Source organism: Vigna unguiculata, chromosome 6 (genome assembly GCF_004118075.2).
Source record: "Vigna unguiculata cultivar IT97K-499-35 chromosome 6, ASM411807v1, whole genome shotgun sequence".
Taxonomy (NCBI): domain Eukaryota; kingdom Viridiplantae; phylum Streptophyta; class Magnoliopsida; order Fabales; family Fabaceae; genus Vigna; species Vigna unguiculata.
In genome coordinates, this window is record NC_040284.1 from 24533682 (window position 1) to 24553832 (window position 20151).

Consider the following 20151-nt stretch of genomic DNA (forward strand, 5'->3'; position numbering starts at 1 on the left):
AGTGCAGAGTCTGAACTCAACCCTTTCATTTTTTGGTCTTTCCCTCTCTTATTTTCACCCTCCCACTCTCCATATTTTCTTATTCTATTTTTCAACCTATTTTAATTTCTAATTTAATAACAGTAATAATAATAAAATAAATAATAAATAAAAAAATATTGAGAAAAAGAAAAAAAAATGGTGAAGTGGGAGGTGGATATTTGAATGGGTGACAAGGAAGTGGTGAGTAGGAGCAGTCACAGACAGTGACACTGACAACCAAATATACAAACCGATAAGGGTTGGGCTTCTTCTGAATCCTAGTCACTCAACCAACCTTACCTTCTCTTTCTTTTCTTTTCTTTTTTCTCTTACTCTCTTTTTTCTCTCATATTCTTTCCCAATTCTAACTCACAAATGCACACGACAAACATCTCTCTTTCTTCTCACAAATACAACATTGTTCTTCATACTTCACTCAAATAAATAATTAACCTTTTATATTGAATTGCAAATCTACTTTAATAGTTACAATGTAAAAGAAAAAATAATTTCATAAGTCAATTATCTAAAGTTAGATTAGTTTAGGGTTTGAAAACGATTGATTCTTTAAAAAATTAACATTATATTCATCCAAAATTTATTATAATATCAAGAGATGTGTATTTTTGTGGGTAAAAATATATATAAGTGAACGTAAATATATTTTGTAATTTAATTTTGTAAGATTGAGTTAAATTTATAAGTTATTTCATTAGTGATTAATGTAAGTGAAAAAAAAAACTTAAATTAGGTTTAAAAATTACTAATGTGATAATTAGAATCATTCAAAATCTGTTTTATTAAGATTTAAGGTTAAATATGTTTTTCGTTTTTTAATTTTTGGATGAATTCTAGAATTAGTTCATTTCAAAATTTTGGACCAATTTAGTTTTTCATCTCTCAAAATACATATATTTATCATTTTAATCAAATTTTGTTAAGTTTTTTTGACATTAAATGTGTTTCATAATAGTATTTGACTTAATATTAAAGTAAAAATAAAAAAATGTGTCAAACAGTATAAATAACTCAAATACAAATCCTAAAATGCATACGAAACATCAAATAAATCTAACAAAATTTGATTAAAATAACTAAATCTACGTATTTTCAAAGATAAAAGACTAAATTGGTTAAAATTCTGAAATAAACTAATTTCAAAATTTACTAAAAGTTAAGGGACAAAAACATATTTAATCCTAAGATTTATATAATTAGATATAAAGATGGACGACTTTTGAGATGTGCGTTTCAAATAATTAATAAGAAAATTAACATTTCAGTGAGGTAATTTCTCAAGTGGAGAAAAGTTGTAGTTGGTTTTTGATATCTAAGGACTAATAACACGAGTGGTCCTTTTTACTATTGAGAAATTTGTGGCTGTATTGAAGAAAGATTTTGGAAGTCTTGACTTTAAAGAAGGGTTATCTAGAAGGCAAGATTGGACGTGTGTGGGATTGCGTTGGATTATGCTATGGGTTTGTGAATGAGGAGACATCATCAATGAATTGTAATACCATGTAATTCTGCAACATGTGACATTGTGGGAGTTGTTGCCCTAAGCTAAGAAATACTCAGATTAATGTTTTATATGCAAGATTAATATAATTACGTGTTTTTTTTAAATAACCATATTTTTATAATCAATTTTAGTGGGATTTTTTTTAACTATGTTTATCCATCTAAAAGATTCGAAAACAATTCATTATTTGACGAGATACCGAGTTCAGGAAAATATTTATTTTGATCACAAGAGAAGTTAACATGATTTTATTACATTTGTGAGTGACAAATTATATTGTAAACAACTCCATTATTCTCAATTGACATATTGAGCATAATTTTACAAAAGCAATCACGTTAGTGGGCACAGATCAAGAATCTCTTCTGAGAAATGGTGAAGAAGTGCAATGGCTGATGCATCTATGCACTCATGCAATGAAAATCCAGAGATGCAAAATAAACATTCAACATAATTTCAAACCCTTTTCACTTTTTGCAAAATATTTACTTGATCTTGTGAATGTAAATTTGGAAAGTTTCTGAAAGAACCCATCTGATATTTCAATTCATTTTACTGTTTTTGTTTTACTTGCAAAAACCAAATTTTGTGTATAAAAATTAAAACTCCAGTTAAACCTATTATGCAGTAAATATAATTCAACCACAATTTCATTACAATTTTTGAATCAGCTGAATCATTACCTAGAAGTCTGATGGTTTTGATTACTTTTTTAATACATTGTTGATATGTTAAACAGAACCGCAATCAAACAGGATGAAATGATTTTTTTTTTTCCAGCATTTAAGTGTCAGATGAAGTTACTTTAAGAAGAAAAGTACCGAAAGCAAAAATTCTCAATTTATGGTAAAAAATAACTCTCTTAATTTTAAATGATATATTATTTAAGATTTAATAATTTATTTTCCCTAAAATAGACTTTTTATGCTCCCCAACAGATTCAAGAAGCAAACAAAATTCTGTTCCAAATCAGAATAACTTGATAAGAAATCAACACCATTTTGCACATAAGTTACAGCTTAAGTAGACTGAAGAGGTGATTACAAGTTACAAAGGAATCCCCTATAACCAAAATCTACCAATTGTCACTAACCACCTCCACCAACAACAATGGTCTTATCTCAGTGAGTTGAGATACATGAATAATATGATACCATGGAGTTTCGGTTAAAAACCAAATTCCCAAAAATCTTATTCACACTCAGTAGTCACCTACACTGACAAAAGAACACTTGGGAAAATTTAAAACCAGGTTACCCACAAGAATTGCAGGTTTCAACGTGGAAGCTTTAGAGCCCATCTTTCGGAGATTCATCGTCAGTTGTTTCTTTGGTAGATACCGTTGCCAAGACATGCGAGCTTTTGATTTCTTCTAACTGTGAAGACAAATAACACATATATGGTGGATAAACCCTAACATCAGTCAAACCGAAAAATAAAAACAACAAATTCAATAGAACCAATGGAATATATGAATAGTATCAGAAGCCAAAATTACCAAATTGTGGATTAGAAATTTAGTATTTTCTTTTGGTTAATATTTTCCACAAGTGTAACGTTGATCCGAGAGTCATAATCCACTCGTATAGAGATCAATCATCATAGATGGAAAGTTAACATACTTAAGAATACATCTAATGGAAACCAAGATTTTCGAGAATCATTTCTATCCTTTTCAGTGGCATGGCATGCGAGGAGGGAACACACAATAATTAACCTATCTCGAATTTCTCCAATCCTGATAAATGTTAACTTGACCAACAAGTTGTCAGTGGAATTAATGGACAAAAGCAACAAGTTGTCAGTGGAATTAATGGACAAAAGCAAATTATATGGGATTGCACATTTATTTGTATTTGAAACTGTTAGGATAATATGTTTATACTTATATATGATTTCGCAGATTTAGTGGGCTGAAAATCTGATTCACAGCTAATTAGATTGTATTTATGAGGTATCTGCCGCTGGAAAATACAAAACTTTGGCCTCGTGTTCTCGATGTTTAACCGGTATCAACCTAGGTTACTGTCCCAGACTTTGTATACGTTCTTTGTTCTTGTTTTTTCACCCTAGTCCAAGTTTCTAGATCTTTTTTGTTTTCCGGTCAAGTTGTTCTAGGCTACCCGTTTCCCTGTCCTGATTACCCTCTAGTAGTATTTTGTTTCCTTTGAACTGTATCCACGTCTATGAAAAATATATGATGTTTTATCAGTTTGCCTTAATGCCAAAAATTACTCAGTATGGGAGTTCCGATCCCAAATATTTGTCAGAGGAAAATATCTGTTGGGGCATGTTGATTGTAGCACACCTCTCTGACAAAATCCAACATAAGGTTGACTATGTCGAATGGAGTGTTAAAGACTCTCAAGTCATGGCATCGATCCAAGCTTCCGTGGATCCCAGAATTGTTCTCAACAGTCGTCTTTATGAGACTACAATAACGATGAGGACACTTGAAGAAAGACTATAATGAAACCAATGCAGTTCGATGATTCCAGCTTGAGTATGACATAGCTATCTTTAAACATGAATCTTTGGGCTGAATATACTGATATAAGTTATGAAAACTTGATAACTCATAGTCTTAAATTCAGTCTAATCAATTCACAAAACTACTAAACGACATCAATTTCCTTTTGAAATTGTGATCTGACCTTGAAGGTATCGGATCCGGTCATCAGTGGATGCATATCTCAATGATTTGTATCGTGAAGAACAACATCTCAGTCCATCCTTCAAGGACATAAATCATTTGTTGTCCCAGCAGCATGCATGGCAGAAGGGAAGTCAAGAAGTCCTGACGTGAGGGTTGTTTAATGTTTTTGGTGCAAGAAGTTTTGACATCATGCACCAAAATGACAACACAATCTGTTGGCTGTGTTTATTGGGTATTCTCCTTAGCAGAGGGGTTTTCTATGTTATGATCCTAACCTTAGCTGGATTCAGGAATGTCATCTTCCAAGAAAATATATTTTTTTTTGCAACACATCATGACTCTCCAATTTCTATTTTTCCATTGTATTCTAACTCTCAGTAGGTCAATCATCATCTAAACCTAGCTTGATCAACTAAAGACGAAGTGTTGCGACACAAAATCAGGAAACAAAATCCCATGGGGCCCCTAAGATAATTCCTTGGCCGCTTAGCCAGTACAGGAACCAGATCCAGCACCATTGTGACGCAATTTGCATGTTTCTAAACCAACAAATGGGTATCATAAATTCCTTGACAGCAAAATTATCATACATTCTTATTACTTCTCATCAACAAGCCATGGAGAATGAATGTTGGTTAAAGGCTGTTGAAACTGAACTTCTTGCCTTAGACGAAGCTCAAACATAGGATTTAGTATCATTGATGCTTGTGAATCCACAAACACCAATTTGAGGGGGTGTAAATAGCATTGATGGAAGAAAGCTAATATATGTGATTGTACATGTATTTGTTTTTATAACTATTATTCTCATCTCTTAATAGAATAATATGTTTAAATGTATATATGGCAGTTTAGCAGATTTACTAGGCTGAAAATCAGATTGACAACTTACAATTAAATTGTATTTATATGAGATTTCGACAGCAGAAGAAGGCACAGTTTTGCCTCATGCTCTGAGTTTAACACAAGTATGTGCATGCACAGTTCTGCCAGCATATGTATGAGAGAGTATAAAGAGAGAGGACCTATTTTATGCTGAGAGTGAGGTGAGCACATATTGATAATTAAATCTTATTATAAATAGTAAAGAACAACACACAGAAATCTCGTAACTTCTTCAAAAATTCATGCTATTATAAGTAACTTCTAATATTAATTGTCCATATATGCAGAAATGACAGTAATTGCATGCCCCAGTGGAGCTGTTACTCTTGATCATTCAGTCAAAGTGGATGGTCAACATTGGTTTTAACTTTAATGTAAAACAACCTTATCCACAAGAGCAGCTTTGTTCTCTTCTGCCAGTCCCCGACCTCCATCCCTTCTATACAGGTCCATAGCTCTTTTCCAATCCATATTTTCCCCTTACTTTGTCTCCTACATTACCTTTAATGAACCTAAAATAACCAAGTTCCCTAACCACACAAGACATTATTATCCATCATAACCAACATTTCAAGTCCATATTCTTGTTACTAATCAAGAGTTCCATTTTTTTTATCACATGCTTTATACACAGTAAATTATTCATTTCACCTGCCATCATGAATCCTAACACCTACAACCCTTCACATTACAAGTATAACTGCGGCTGGATAGACTTTTCAGTAAATACTGAAAGAAAAAGGAAATAAAGTCGTAAAATGAACTAATCTTCTCCCTTAAAATCACCTTATGCATTTCAATTTTTGTTCAAACCCTCTAATCAACTTATCGCAGACTATATTTTAACAACATATGCACCGATTAACTTAATAGCATTATGTAATTAATTATTAATTATTAATTATTAATTATACTTCGTTAAACGGGGGATAATAATACATATTCCCAGTAACTGTCTACCAGAGTAAAAATTAAAAAGCATGGTAAATAATAAAAGAACAAAAATAAAAAATAAAAATAACCTCTTTGCAGGTTCTCTGGTGTGCTGCCAACAGCTCACTGTATTTGATTTGCAGATCGGAGAATTCGGCCTGCAATTTTTCATACTCGGAGATGGAAGGACAGCTCAACTTCTGTTGAATGAACCTGCGGAGAGAAACGTGTGTGTCACACGTGTAGAGTCACAAATGAGAATGGAAAGTGAAGAAGTGAACATACTCAACGGCAGAAGAAGGCTTGTCGTTTTGCTCGTACAAAGCAACCAGAACTTCAACAACGCCAAATTGGGAACAAAGAAAGAAACAAGAGTTGTTAATTAAGTGAACAATTAGTTGAAAAAACGCATAGAGGGATATGCGAATGGGAAAGAAACCTTTGGTGAGAGCATCCACAGCTCCACTTGTTTCCAGATATTTTCTAAAACCTTCCTTCTTCGCTTCTTTTTCCTACAATCAATTGATAATAACTATCACATTGCGAGATTCATTCATGTTGATATTGATTATTAGAGAAAGGGGAAAAACAGAAAGAAAATTGTGAAAGTTTGAACCTCTTTGTATCGCATCATCATCTGTTTCGATCGACACCCAATGTTCCTATTGCTTGCTTTGTCACCTGTCCCGATCTGCAAACACGCTTCATACTCGTTATATAATTCTAATTCTTGGTGGTTTAATGGAGTAAGAAAGTGTGTAAGTCTATTCTTTTTTTAACAAGTGTCAGTTATTGTGTGTTAACAAAATTATGCAAGAAAGTATATTGTTGCAATGTTTCTTTCATTAGGTGAGAAAAAAAATGCAACTTATGAAATATAATTCATACTTGTCTAAATTTATATTACTTCTAGAATGTATTTATTTCAAATTCAAATTTAAATTTTTAGATTAAGTTCATTCTCTTTAATTAGATTTGAATTAGATATAAAATGAATAATCTTTTAGATTTTGAAAATCTAATATTAAGGTGTGTTTGGTCATGTCAAGTTAGAAAATATTGAGACAAGATAGACTCAAATAAAATAACATTAAATTGGGCTTATATTAGGTTAAGTCAAATTATTTTGGATCAAGAGTAAAGCAAATTAGTTAGTTTGAACTTGAGTCACGGTCTATCCATATTCAACTAAATTGGGTTAGGCGATCGATCATAGTCTGATCAATACCAAGTCAAGATTAATATCAGATCAAGTTGCACCTAAGTCAAGTGGAGTTAGCTCAGGCCTATATTGAATTAAGTCAGTTGAGACTTCTTAAGTCAAATTGGCCCAAGCCAATATCGAGTCTAGTTGTCCCAAACCAATGTGGAGCTCAGTCAACCCTGGCCTGAGTAGAGTCGAGTTGGCCTAAGTCAAAGATTCAGTCGAGCCTACCTAATTCCAGGTTGACGTGAGTCGCCCTAAGATGACGTTGATCTCAATCATCCTTATACAAAGGTTAAGTTGATTCAGCTCATGCCAACAATCAAGATGAGCTAGACCAAACACCTTGGTCGAGGCTGAGTTGATTTAGCTCGAGATTGGATCAAGTCAACCCCGTCACAAGTTGAGGCGAGTTAGTCTATACCTATTTCAAGTCAAATAGGCACAAAACCAAATTGAGTAGGTTGACAAGCCGAGTCATTCCAAGACTTGGACAAGCCGAGTCGATCCAACATCAAACACAAGTCAAGTTGGTCCAGACCTAGGTCAAATTGACTCACCGATACAAAAGTCAGACTGATCCGATCAATATATAGTTGTGTCAAATTTAAATCGAGTTATGTTCTCATAAATCAAATTTAGTCAAAATTAACTAAAATATATAATTGTGTCAAATTTAAATCGAGTCATGTTCTCATAAATCAAATTTAGTCAAAATTAACTAAAATCAAAAGACGAATTAAATCATGTATAATAAAATTAAATTTGACCTTTGTTCTATTACATTGAATCAAAACCATATTAAGCAGAATAAAATTAATCCTACATCAAATTTATTAAATATCAGATCGAATTTCAACTACTTAACAAAGTAAATTTAATCAAATTCAAATTTAAGTAAAAAAAATTCAAATAAAATAAATCTAGTTAAAATAAATATGAATTGTAAATTTAATATATTTTTCTGAATCTTAATTAGATCTTAAACCCGATCATAATCGCTCATGATTTTTAATGCATAACTTTTTATTCAAGTACTTTTTAAAATAAAATTCATCTAAGATAATCTTAGAAGTAGAAGTACAATAAATACATACTCTCAAAAGTTTTCATAAAAAGTAGTTCCTACTTTTTAAAAAATAATAACATAGAGATTTATAGATTTTTTTCCTTATTAAACTCAATTTTCGGAGTGTAAAAAACCAAGTAATCAAAAGTAAAGGAATACCCCAAAGTAAAAAAGAAAAATCATTTAATACTACGACAATTACTTAGCTAATTTCATACCTAAACAATTACTTTAGAAAAAGAAAAAAACTGATATTTTGGGATGAAATTAATAGTTAATGTCCTTTCTGTCCTTTTCCTAGTGTCCTATTTTGACGCCGTTTTTATTTATTGTTTTTTCTTCACCGAAAAGCTGGGTGTTGCTGTCTAAAGGAAGTATTTTATATGGTGAGCAAATTTACTACTGTTTCTGTCGAGTTGAGATGATCACGCGTCAATGAACGTTTTATGAAGTTTTGTTCACAATTATGAACGAGATATATTATGATTGACTAACAAGTTGAGTAATATATAAATAAATAATAAGATTTCATGTTCATTTCTATTTGCTGATAACGAAGTATTGAAAAGAAAATTTAGAAAATAAAAATTCACATACAAAGAACTAAAAGAATATAACAATGTTGTTTTATTAATATAAGATGAATAGTTGCAGTAGGGCGGGCAACAGTGCGACATATAAAATTTGAAACAAGTGCTCTTGCTTGATTTCGATTATTCGGGCGTAAAAAATGCTAAAGATTAAAGCTCTTGAAGGCAAAATAATAGTAATTTCATACAGTGATACTTGCACAATGAAACGGATACATGGATTTCACTATTATTATTACATCTAGTTTGATCAGCTTTCTATTGAGAATGCTTAAATCAAGGTTTTGAAAAGAAGAAAAGAAAATCTACAAGAATTTACTCAGTATAAAAAACCACACATGAACAACTGATGCGTTTGCCATGATACAACAATGGTGAGCTTTGAACCTATATTATCTGTACTTCTGTAATTCCCAAATAGGTTGCACCAAAAAGTGCCCATGTTTGGGCGTCCCGAAAGAAGCAAAGCTATCTTTCATTGAAAGGATACAAAAATGTTTTTTTTTTTGGCATAATATTAAAAGGAATATCATTGATTGTGATTTAGACCCAGTACATAACAATGACATCCTGAAGAGATTAGAAAGTCCGCGAGTATTTCCTAATTTCGTACATGATTGAAGATATGGAAACAAGATCCTTGTTCAATGCAGATCCACCCACGATCCTCTTAATGCAATCCGAGAGTCTTGTGTAATAGAGCAACAATTGAGTCAACGCAGCCCTTAAGATCTCCATACCACACAAGAAGTTGCTGAAAGAAGTAATAACGTCTTTATGCATCAGCTCGATTGCAGCCTTCCACCTACTCGCAAAATCCTTCACTAGCGGCTCGACTTCGGCGACAGTTATAGGTTTATCTGGACCTGATGTTGGGTCCTCGGCTGAAAAATTACACACAATCAAGCCCGTATATTTCAAAATTGAGATAAAAAACAATACATTGTCCTTGTTGTGATACTTACAAGCTCTAGACTTTACAAACTTGATCAAACTATTAAAATGCTCTTGAAGCAGTTCTTCCTACAAGGAATGAAGAGAACATTAAGGATAACCACATATGAGAACAGGCAGGAAAATTAGATTATTTGCTTAGTATAATCTATCGGTATGCTTTCCCCTTTCTTTAATATAAAAGAATTTATAACTATTATAAGTCCTTTCTCCAATTTGGAGATCGCATAAATGGTTTCTAAACTTTTTTCAAACAAATTGAGTTCTCGTGAATTGAATGGTGAGGCGACTCAGCATGCTTGTGTTATTTGAAAGTCATTATCGCAATTTAGGACATAAAACACTACAAAATTCTAGGTGGGCATAAGATGTGAACATTATATGCCAAAAGAAACAAGAATGTGAACATATAGCAACAGAAAATTGATACACTGATATGTTCCCAAAACTATCATTATATTGAAACTATTTATACAGGAAATTGATTGTAGTTACCACAAATATTGTTGTATTGCTCTTCAGTAGTTCTTCAAAGTGCATTTGAATCTTTCCACCTTCAGGTCCTGCTTCCTGGAATCAAGAAAGTGGGCAAGCTTCAGTTGGCAAAAGTCAGAAAACATCCTATCTGACTATGAAAACCACATCTCTTGTCTCACCCCTGAGCTTCTTATTGATGCAAATATAAATAGTTATTTGACAGAATCCTACCTTCAAAACTGTAATTGTCATATCATAGTTGTTTATAAGAAACACTGTTTGTAGTTTTTGTTTTGCGAAGTTCTTCGCAAGCTTGATAAGTAAGTCATCAACAGCCATTCTAAGTCGTTCCAAATTCAAATCAAGCTGCAATTGATAAGAGGATATATTGTATTAGAATTTTACGGAAGATAACTAGGTGACTATTCATCCATCACACTAACCTGACCATCTCCACATTCAGCGTTTAAGTGGATAAGAGAAGCAGTAAACTCAGCATATCGCCTCATGACATAGTGAGGATGAACATCGTCTTCCCATAATGTCTTCACATTTGCATTACGCAAGCTGTTGAGGTGCATGTCAAATACCAATTTAAATCTAGGCCACAAGGATATATTGACCTGCACAAAATAAAATTAGCTTCATCATGGGTCGATAAAGAGTAAATTCTAAATGATACACGGGCACATTATCTTATTAGCAGTATTCCTTAAAGCCATTAATAATGTAGTCCATCTAAATCTACAGGTAATTACCAATTATGAGCCAGTGGCATGTGATAGAAGGATATCAAAAACCAAAAATGTGTAAATAATTAGTATAGATAATAAAGAAAAGGCGAGAAGGAAGTTGAATTGGGGGCTTCATAAAAAGTAAATACTCACCACACACTGCTTCAAATATTTGCCAATTAAAAAAAATACATAAACTGTATATATATTGTACTGCTTCAAATATTTGCCAATTAAAAAAGAAACATAAACTGTATATATATATTGTACAATAATGTGAATTGCATTATGTAGCAGAAAATAAATTTGGAACAACAAGTAAAGACAATATTTGCTGCATTCGGCAACTTCAATCACACTTTAAAGTTTGCAAAGGCTACAATCTATATATATTAGGGTTAAATATGTTTTTGGTCCCTTAACTTTCACTAAAAATTAGAATTAGCCCCTCTTCGAAACTTTGATCCAATTTAGTCCCTCAATTCTAGAAATGCATGAATTTAGTCTTTTTAATCATGAATTTAATTTCTTTAACCAAATTTTATTAAGTTTATTTAACATTTCAAACACATTTCTTAGCTAAAATTGAAACGGAAATGTGTTAATTGGTATAAACAATTCAAATGTTATCATAAATCGCATTTGAAACGTGAAATAAACTTAATAAAATTTGGTTAAAAGGACTAAATCTACACATTTATAAAGTTGGGAGACTAAATTGGACAAGAATTTCGAGGAGAGACTAATTTCATTTTTCACTAAAAGTTAAGGGATCAAAAACATATTTAATCCTATATATTATAATAAAAATGTAAACGAATATTATCGCAAATGAAAACAAGGGGAAGTTCTGGTCAGAGTTGAGTTTTCCTGTCATCAACCAATGTCAATCATATTTAAGAAAAAACGAACCCAGTGGGCAAGTGTCAATCATATTTTATTTACTCTTTTACATCTATTGTTATTTTAACCAGAACAACATCCCAGTAACTCTAGTGCTTAAATAGTATCAAAGCTAGACTCACATTTCAATGTGTACAAAAGCTATTCCCAAACATAGAAGTCCAATCATCATCTAATTATAAGTTATTATATGGCTTCCCAGTTTAAACACTCTCAAGAGAAGGCTATCTTGTATAGGTAAGTCCATAAATAGAAAACCGACCTTGTCTAAATATGAATCCAGGCATGGAATCCGTCTCCGAGACATGATGAGCTGAAATTGAAAAAGTCATACACATCAAATATACAAGTAAAATTTCCAAGTGCATCTGCTAAAACATGCAGAATACTACACAATTTATTCTGTTGACTGCTATATTTTTTAACAAAGCTTTATTTCTACGTATGTTTTATGTGCTGAAATGGTTCAAGAGTTGGAGAGTCATAAATATTCTCATGCTGTAGAAAGGACCATTTCAATATTATTCATTCATATGGTAGTGTCTTCTTAAATGATATTCCAAACCCCCAAACTATCAAGACTCTTTGCTTGGAGTCAAATATTTTACGAATGAATTTGATTTATAAATGAATACCTTTGTGCATAGTTATGATATATAAAATTGATTTTATTTAGAAATCTTTTTTTTGTAGTTGTGTACGAATAGAAATCCACTCATTTTTAATAATTGAATTGAGATTTTTGTTGCACTTATTAATTTAATCGGTTTAAGTAAACTGCTCACATTTGGGAGATATAAGGTGGGTTTGAAAGGGAAGGTGGGAGAGGTTGTGAATTCAACTCCCTCCACTAATATAAATATTAACAACTAACATTTGTCGATAAAAAAAAAGAAGTAAACTGCTAACATAAAGTCAATTCATTTGTAGTTGTGTACGAATAGAAATCCACTCATTTTTAATAATTGAATTGAGATTTTTTTTGCATTTATTATTTAGTCAGTTTAAGTAAACTGCTAACATTTCGGAGATAAAAAAAAAAGAAAGTAAACTGCTAACATAAAATCAATTCATTTGATCTTTAAGGCATTCCAAACATGGAATCTGATTTGTAAATAAATTCAAACCCCTTTTTTATATAACGAATTTCAAACATAAGCATTAATTCATAACTTAAATCTAATAAAACTATTTCTAAATTTTTTATTCGGAGCACAACCTTCCAGAATTTCAGGAGGGGGTTAAGATTCAGAATCATATTCCTGGAAATTGGAATAAAATGCAAAACAGTTAACAGCCATCCACTGAGATTACATTTACTTATTCCAGAACTGTCTAATTAGCATCAATATGGTGTTTGCTTAGACACGTTCTTTTCACCCAAAGAAAAAATTCAGAGGCTTACAAAATAAAACATTACCTGATGCTTGTGTATTATTTGAATCATAAGCATGAGGCCAATAGCATCATAACAATTTGGAAGTACTGAATTGAAGTGCTCATCAATGACGCCAAATGGACCTGAAAATACCAAAGAAAAATCATAAGTATCTTCTTGAAAACACAATTCTAAAATGAAATGAAAAGAAATTCAACACTGAAGTGATCTAGTAGTTTTGGTACAAGTAAATATATACCAAAATGAATTTAACAACTGTCCTTTCTATATTCAAATCGTTAGAAAACAACTACCAAACCTGTTTTCCACAAGGTCCAAGTACACAAACTGAATGAAGCCATCATGTTCTCTATTATAACTACTTCATCAAATTATTAGGCTGTATATCATCTACTGATTCTTCACACAAGGGCCTTTATCAGTCTTCTTCTCATATGCCTAAACCATATCATGTCATTTTACCTTCTTTCCCTCACTTGATGCCACTCTAACTTTCAATCCAACACGAATTTTCCTGGTCTTAACTTTTCTTGCATGATCAATTATATAATGCAACATCCACATCTTTGCAACCCTTATGCTTTTATTGGCACTTTATCATCCAACATTAAGAACCATACAGCATGGTTGTTCTAAGCATGATTGTGTAATAACATTTTCCTTTTAGCTTAAGGGACACCTTTCAATCACAAATAAAACCTAAAGCATTCCTTCATTTCATCTACCTAAGTATGAAGTCTATGATTTACATCTCTATTTCTGTATCGCATACATCTCTATTTCTGTATCCATTGTATGAAGATCCAACATACTTAAACTGTCTGGCTTGTGGCATGATATATCTCCAATTACTAAATGGCAATTTTCTAGCGTAGTTTTACTATATTTAAATTATATACAGACCTTTAATTCATTTTCAGCACTAAATGTGTTTTTAGCAAACTCATTAATTTAGGGCTTAATTTTTCGTTCATAAAAAGTCACTTCTTGGTTTTCAACGTTCAAATTAATCAGTTATATTAAACAACTCTCATCCATGTTTCTTGATGTTCTAATACCATTTTTCCAATGAAGTTTACTTATATATGATCACTGCAGCTGATATATCCCTACTTGTTTTTAAGGAGTTAATTTAGCATATTACAACCTCTCATTTATTATTTATACACTCTCACAGGTGTAACTTACTAGACCCATCTTTAGACACGCGATAATGTAATAGTAGCAATCCTCATGTGTGTGTGTGTGTGTGAGAGAGAGAGAGAGAGAGACTCTTGGTTATTGTGAGTGAGAACATTTAATTACAATGGTTAGATTCAAATTAATAGCTCTGGTCATTTATTTAATTTCAAGTTCTAAGTGATCTTTTAAAAATCTCATATGTACTTTAATTAAAAAGAAAGAAAATCACAAGGGATTTGAAATTTAATATGCCATGTAAACCATTAATTTTAAACTGATAGTTGTAACTAAATGTTTGTATAATCTTATTTCTCGTGTAGAGTTCTCATTTTGGATATGCTCCTTACACACATCAAAGAGACAATGAATCCAACAGTGTTAGTCTTCCTCTCAAGAACACATGTAAAAGGAATCCAACAATGTTGATCTCCCTCTCACACAATACATATACACCATATGTGACTTATGAATTCAACAATGTTCCTCTCACATACAAATAAGCTAGAAGTCTTCCTTATTCTTTATTTTTTAAGTGAAAAAAAAACTCCTCACAATAATCAAGACATTCCAGAAAAAAAATACCTGCAAAAATTTCATAGAATATAGGTTTTTCTCCAAAGAAATCATCACAGAAATTATATCTGCAGATGAACGAAAATAATGTCAATATGCATAACAATAGGGACTTTATGTTATGATGATAATATAACAAGACATAGTGAACTTTTAGAGTACTCTGAAGTAGCAGTATCCATAAGCAGTTTCTGCAAGCTCCTGAACAGTTGCTCATATGGGTATTTAATGGAGCTTGCTTCAGCTATATGTGGAATTAATGCAGGTTCCTCAATTTCCTGTAGAAAGTGTAACAAACGAAATGCAGTTATCCAAAAGTCTGCAAATCAGTGCAGATTCATTTAACAATACATCAATTTCTGTTAAGCCAAACAACCCTCAATGAGGACTTAATATTACAACAAAGAAATAACAATGGTATTCAAATTGGATCAGGCTCTTGTACCATATTAACCAGAGTGGAAATTAATGGGTGACCCAAAATAAAAAACCGATAGATTCTAATGTCATGACAGAAGTAGACTGAATATAACTCAAACACAAAAGCTAGCTTAAGAAAAGAGTTTCTCAGACATCATTAGAGTATTTTGGCATTATTCCCGGTAGATATAGAATATCTTAAAAACATGATTTCTAGTATTATATGAATTTAATTGCAGAATCAAATTATCAAACATATAACTCAGCATTATTGCTTTAAAAATTACTAATAGGTCCAAAAATCTTGAAATACAACTTGCTAAAAAGCAAACTTTCTTTCTTTTCTAACAGTTATAGTTCATGGGTTTAACGAGCCTCCATTCCATGAAGAAAACTATTAACGTCAATAAAAATATAAATAAATTAAATAAACACATGGATTTTAGGCCAATCTGATCAGTGATCAAAAAGCAAAATCATCAGCAAGGATTTCCTTTTTCGTGGACAGAGTTGTACCTTCAATATATTAATTCTATCCCCAAGTGCGAATACCGCAGATCGATTCTTCAGCGGTTCCCTTGCTCTGGTGAATAGACCACTGCTTCTTGTCTCTACACCAATTAAATCATTATATGTTGCTATATCCAATTGTAATTTCTCCAATGCTTGTATATAAGCACGAAAATGAGCACTAAGAACCTGCAAACATTCAGCAGCAGCATTAGCGTTTTTCTTTAAGTTATCTAATGTTATTCTAGGGTGCATTTGGAAGAGCTTATTGGGCTTGTGATAGTTGCTTATGACCTTCCTATGAGCTCATTGTAGCCTTTTCCAATAAAATTTGTGGAGAAACTAATAAGAATAAGCTTATTTGGCTTGTTACTATGCCAAATCAGAGCTACCTAATGTCTTCAATGCAATCATAACATATCTCAGTTTAAACCCAATTTATAAAAAATAAGTGTATTTTTGATCTGGTCTGGCTTCCTTCATTATTGAACCCAGATTTAGGTAGAATGCAAGTCATACAAAACAAGGTTTTTTCAACAGATTACAAGTCTAAAAATGGCTTAGGTTACAAAATACTAAGCTTACCGAAATATCTTGATGACTCGTGGACCGTGATTTTGACAAAAATTCAATAAACCAAACAAAAAGATGCTTTGGATCAAGATTAGAAACAACGACAAACACTCAGAAGCAACTGGACCTTTTCTACTTCAAATACCGATATTGCTTCAAGCCCTATTTTTAACAGTTACCTTATTCATTGTATCAATGTACGCAGCACGAACTTCATTGTATATTTCCTTGCCGTGTTCGTTGAGGAAGGTAACAACATACCTACACATTTATACATCAATTCATTAGATTAGCAGAGAACCAGAAGCTCTAAACAATACCAAAAGTGAGTCCACAATTTAAAGGTGGCCAAGAAGTGAAGTATAGACTAGAATATTTCACAGCCTTCCAATGTAGGCAGGCCACATAAAAATTTCGTAAATGATGGCAAGTTGGCAACCACAACCTTTGATTTAATACTTCATGAATAAATTCTTCAAGATTACCACAAACAATAAGAAAAACTTACTTGTATTTCAAAAGGACATTTTGTTGAAGTATTTGGATATTGGTTTTGGGTTTTCTCAGTGCATAAAGTTTCTGAACAATAAAGTCAAACACCTACAGACGAAATTTCGTATTAGTTAATTTTTACCTACTAAATGGCCTACCAAATACAAAGAAAAATGAGCTATAAAAAAATATTATTCTTATTATTTTAGGTAACCTTTGAAACTGCTTTCTGCCTGAGCTTCTCAAGCTCAGGTTGAACATCTTTTAGAGCTTTTGAAGCTTTAACCATTGGATCTACTTCTATAAACTTCAGTTTTTTACTGAGAATCTCTAGTGTTCTCATATATTCTTCATTGACCTGAAAAGAAGTCCAAAGCGTACAAGTCTACTTAAAAGATTATTAAACATTAACGAGGAAATATAATGAAAGAAACTATACTCATTATGTACCGAGTGATCTGAATGAAAATAAAAAACAGACAATTGAATTGAAATAAATTAACTCTAGGACAAAAAATCAAAGAAAACCCAGACGATGTATCCCAGTGGAAGATATTAACCGTCAATCTAGGCATTATATTAAAATTCAATTTAATAGTTGTACAATTTTTTAAATGTTTCGAAGGCTACCAATGTGCAGATATGTCAAAATTAATAAAGCTAATCAAGATTCAAGCTACAACAAGTTTCCCAAAAATATGAATAGAAGTACCAAAGGCACTAAAGATATTGTGTCTATAGCATAATAATGAAAAAAGTGACCAATGATGTGAACAATCAACGTCAAAAGTAAAACACCTGAGAGATCCTCAAATAGAATATTGTTTTTTAAGTAGTAAAAACTGAAATGGATGTAAAATGCAAAGTAGTACAGTACTACTAAAAAAATAAATATATATTTTCACACCAGCAAAGGCATCTTAAGCAATATTGGTAGAGAGCGTTGGTGCATGGAAAAAATATAAATACCTCTCCATCAACAAGAACATCAACCATCCTAGGAGGCACTATTATGTCCTCCACAAACTTAGCCAATTTGGATTCAGCCACCTGTTGGATGATACAAGAGAAATGCAGAAAGGTAAAGGATTAACATTATAAGATATCAAAGTGTTTATTTTGGTGAGGGTTGCTTCCCAGGTCAAAAAGACTTATTTACAAATTGGGTTTGGTTGAATTATTATTAATAAAGGCCAAAAGGGTGTTATGATACATTAGTGAACAACTATGAAATTTATTTTGTTTAAATTAAACATTCATACCTTGCGATTCTTAAGTCTCAAACTCATATCCATAGACTTCTCCTGGAGTATCCTTATGTCTGAACTAATGGAACCAATTTCAGCCTGATAAAAATTTAAAAATAATTTCATGATCTAATATCCAATAAATATAAGAAAAAATGTACTTCAAATATTTTAGTAAGTCCTTCAAATGATTGAATGTACTGCTGTGGTTTAACATAGTTTCTGTTACATGACTATTAAGATGAATAACAGGTAAATAAGTACTAAAGAATCAAGAGAATCTAATCATTCTCATGGGGAGAAGTCTTCATAAAAAGGAGAGGAAAATTGATGTGTCAAATTCAAGCTTCAAGTTACAACTTAGTCGGCCAAAAACATACCTGAAATCCACTTAGAAGAGTTTCCATCTGTGACAAAATACTATCACAATCACGAATTTGATCATGAAGAGAGACTAGATTATCACTTTCTTTAATGTAATCCTGTAATAAAATGAACGATATTAAAACTAATCATCGGATAAAAAAAAAGTAAAAGCATTAGCTAAGTAAAACAACCACACTTTGATCAGATATTCATACTAAACAACCAGGACAAGTAATATAAAATGGAGCAGCATTTAAAATGTTCAGAAAGTTTACCACAAACCTGAATTGAATCCAATTCAACTTTACGCAAATCGTTCTCTACTCCTTTCGTGTAGTCCCTAAGTTTGGTACCTTTAGAAAGTATATTAGCAACTACCTACACAAAACAAAGCAATCTAATAACTTAATACATGTCGATCCATTTAAACAGCAGTAATGCTTTCAACACAGCGACCACAAAGTGACTCACATCATTGTTCCTACACTCTTCCAGTTCCTGCTCTAGTCCTTCCAACGATATATCATCGCTGAAAAGTCAAGTTAACCGAAACACATGAAACAACTAGTAATCCAATTTTGATTCCAAAGTTTGAAGCTCCAAAGTCTACGAACTGAAACTAAACGTAGTAGAAAGCGAAGAAAACCTGCTCGGATCCTCTTCCAAAGTTAGGTCACCAACAAATGCTCCCAAATCGAACACATTCTTTTGTGCATCGCTGGTTTCGCCAATAGAGGGACTCTGCAGAGAGCGGAATCAGTAAATGATTAAGAGAAATGGAAATCGAAAGCAGTAATTGAGTGAAACTGAAAAGTGGAATGGTTTCAGCAGTAGTGCAATCGAAAAGAAAGGTTCGCACCACTGTGACTCCGGCAACATCCGCCATTGTTGACGAAAGTGTGAAGTGTACGGAAGAACGATAACTGGATTAGAAGAAGCGCAGGTTGAGGTTCAACAATGCATCGTCAAGATGAAATGCAGACACATCGATGCTTGGATTGAATGAGATCTGAACGGATCCACGACGACACGAAACAACTAACCTTTACCGATACCAGTCCAAACAAAATGAAAGAGAATGTGATTGGGGAACCAAATGAATTAAAATTACCATATTATTTGTATGATTTATTCTAGAACTGAAAAATGTTTTCTATACATGTGTAAACAAAATTTAAAAAAATCGGACAGCTAAATATAGCAAATAATCATAATAAATAGATAAAATAGCATTACTTTTTTTTAAATCATACCTAATTTCAAACTAAAAAATAATTATAAATTACCATATGATTAAATTAATGATATTGAGATTAGTTATCATAAAACCGTCCCAATAACAGTTTGTAATTAAATAACTGTATACAACTATTTTATGTTGTTAATATATATCTACTTCAATTGTTATTTGATGAGTTGCTAAAAAAAAACCCTCAAAAAA

General features: G+C 32.0%; 2 protein-coding genes across 3 annotated transcripts; both read right to left on the minus strand.

Annotated features, from left to right (window-relative positions):
- Positions 1-2500: 2500 nt before the first annotated feature.
- Positions 2501-6830, minus strand: LOC114188857 (c-Myc-binding protein homolog). The gene is made up of 5 exons (XM_028077516.1): positions 6634-6830; positions 6457-6529; positions 6303-6351; positions 6107-6230; positions 2501-2919 (listed from the first exon to the last, which is right to left on the minus strand). Exons 1-5 carry the CDS (start codon positions 6652-6654, stop codon positions 2833-2835), a joined length of 354 nt encoding a protein of 117 aa, XP_027933317.1. The 5' UTR covers positions 6655-6830; the 3' UTR covers positions 2501-2832.
- Positions 6831-9039: 2209 nt separating this feature from the next.
- LOC114188649 (vacuolar protein sorting-associated protein 52 A) lies at positions 9040-19836 on the minus strand. Of its 2 annotated transcripts, XM_028077223.1 has the most exons (20): positions 19570-19836; positions 19357-19451; positions 19182-19239; positions 18993-19088; positions 18725-18826; positions 18360-18443; positions 18067-18147; positions 17312-17455; positions 17114-17205; positions 16785-16866; positions 16039-16221; positions 15265-15380; positions 15112-15170; positions 13369-13469; positions 12211-12261; positions 10755-10934; positions 10543-10677; positions 10330-10404; positions 9846-9903; positions 9040-9764 (listed from the first exon to the last, which is right to left on the minus strand). In XM_028077223.1, the coding sequence occupies exons 1-20, from the start codon at positions 19594-19596 to the stop codon at positions 9460-9462; spliced, it is 2124 nt and encodes a 707-aa protein (XP_027933024.1). In that variant the 5' UTR covers positions 19597-19836; the 3' UTR covers positions 9040-9459. The 2 variants fall into 2 exon arrangements, with proteins under 2 accessions (XP_027933024.1, XP_027933023.1); XM_028077222.1 differs by having other exon boundaries at positions 9040-9903.
- Between the last annotated feature and the right edge of the window lie 315 nt (positions 19837-20151).

Bases quoted from the DNA above. Each gene is read 5' to 3' on its own strand.
- LOC114188857 (XM_028077516.1), bottom strand. From the start codon at position 6,654: ATGATGATGCGATACAAAGAG. The intron at 6,530-6,633 runs GTTCAAACTTTC...AATTGATTGTAG, and splicing joins TGATGATGCGATACAAAGAG to GAAAAAGAAGCGAAGAAGGA. The intron at 6,231-6,302 runs GTATGTTCACTT...TTCTCTCCGCAG, and splicing joins AAGCCTTCTTCTGCCGTTGA to GTTCATTCAACAGAAGTTGA.
- LOC114188649 (XM_028077222.1), bottom strand. From the start codon at position 19,596: ATGGCGGATGTTGCCGGAGTCACAGTG. The intron at 17,206-17,311 runs GTTACCTAAAAT...TTTCGTCTGTAG, and splicing joins GGCAGAAAGCAGTTTCAAAG to GTGTTTGACTTTATTGTTCA. The intron at 12,262-13,368 runs GTAATGTTTTAT...TTTCAATTTCAG, and splicing joins AAATAATACACAAGCATCAG to CTCATCATGTCTCGGAGACG.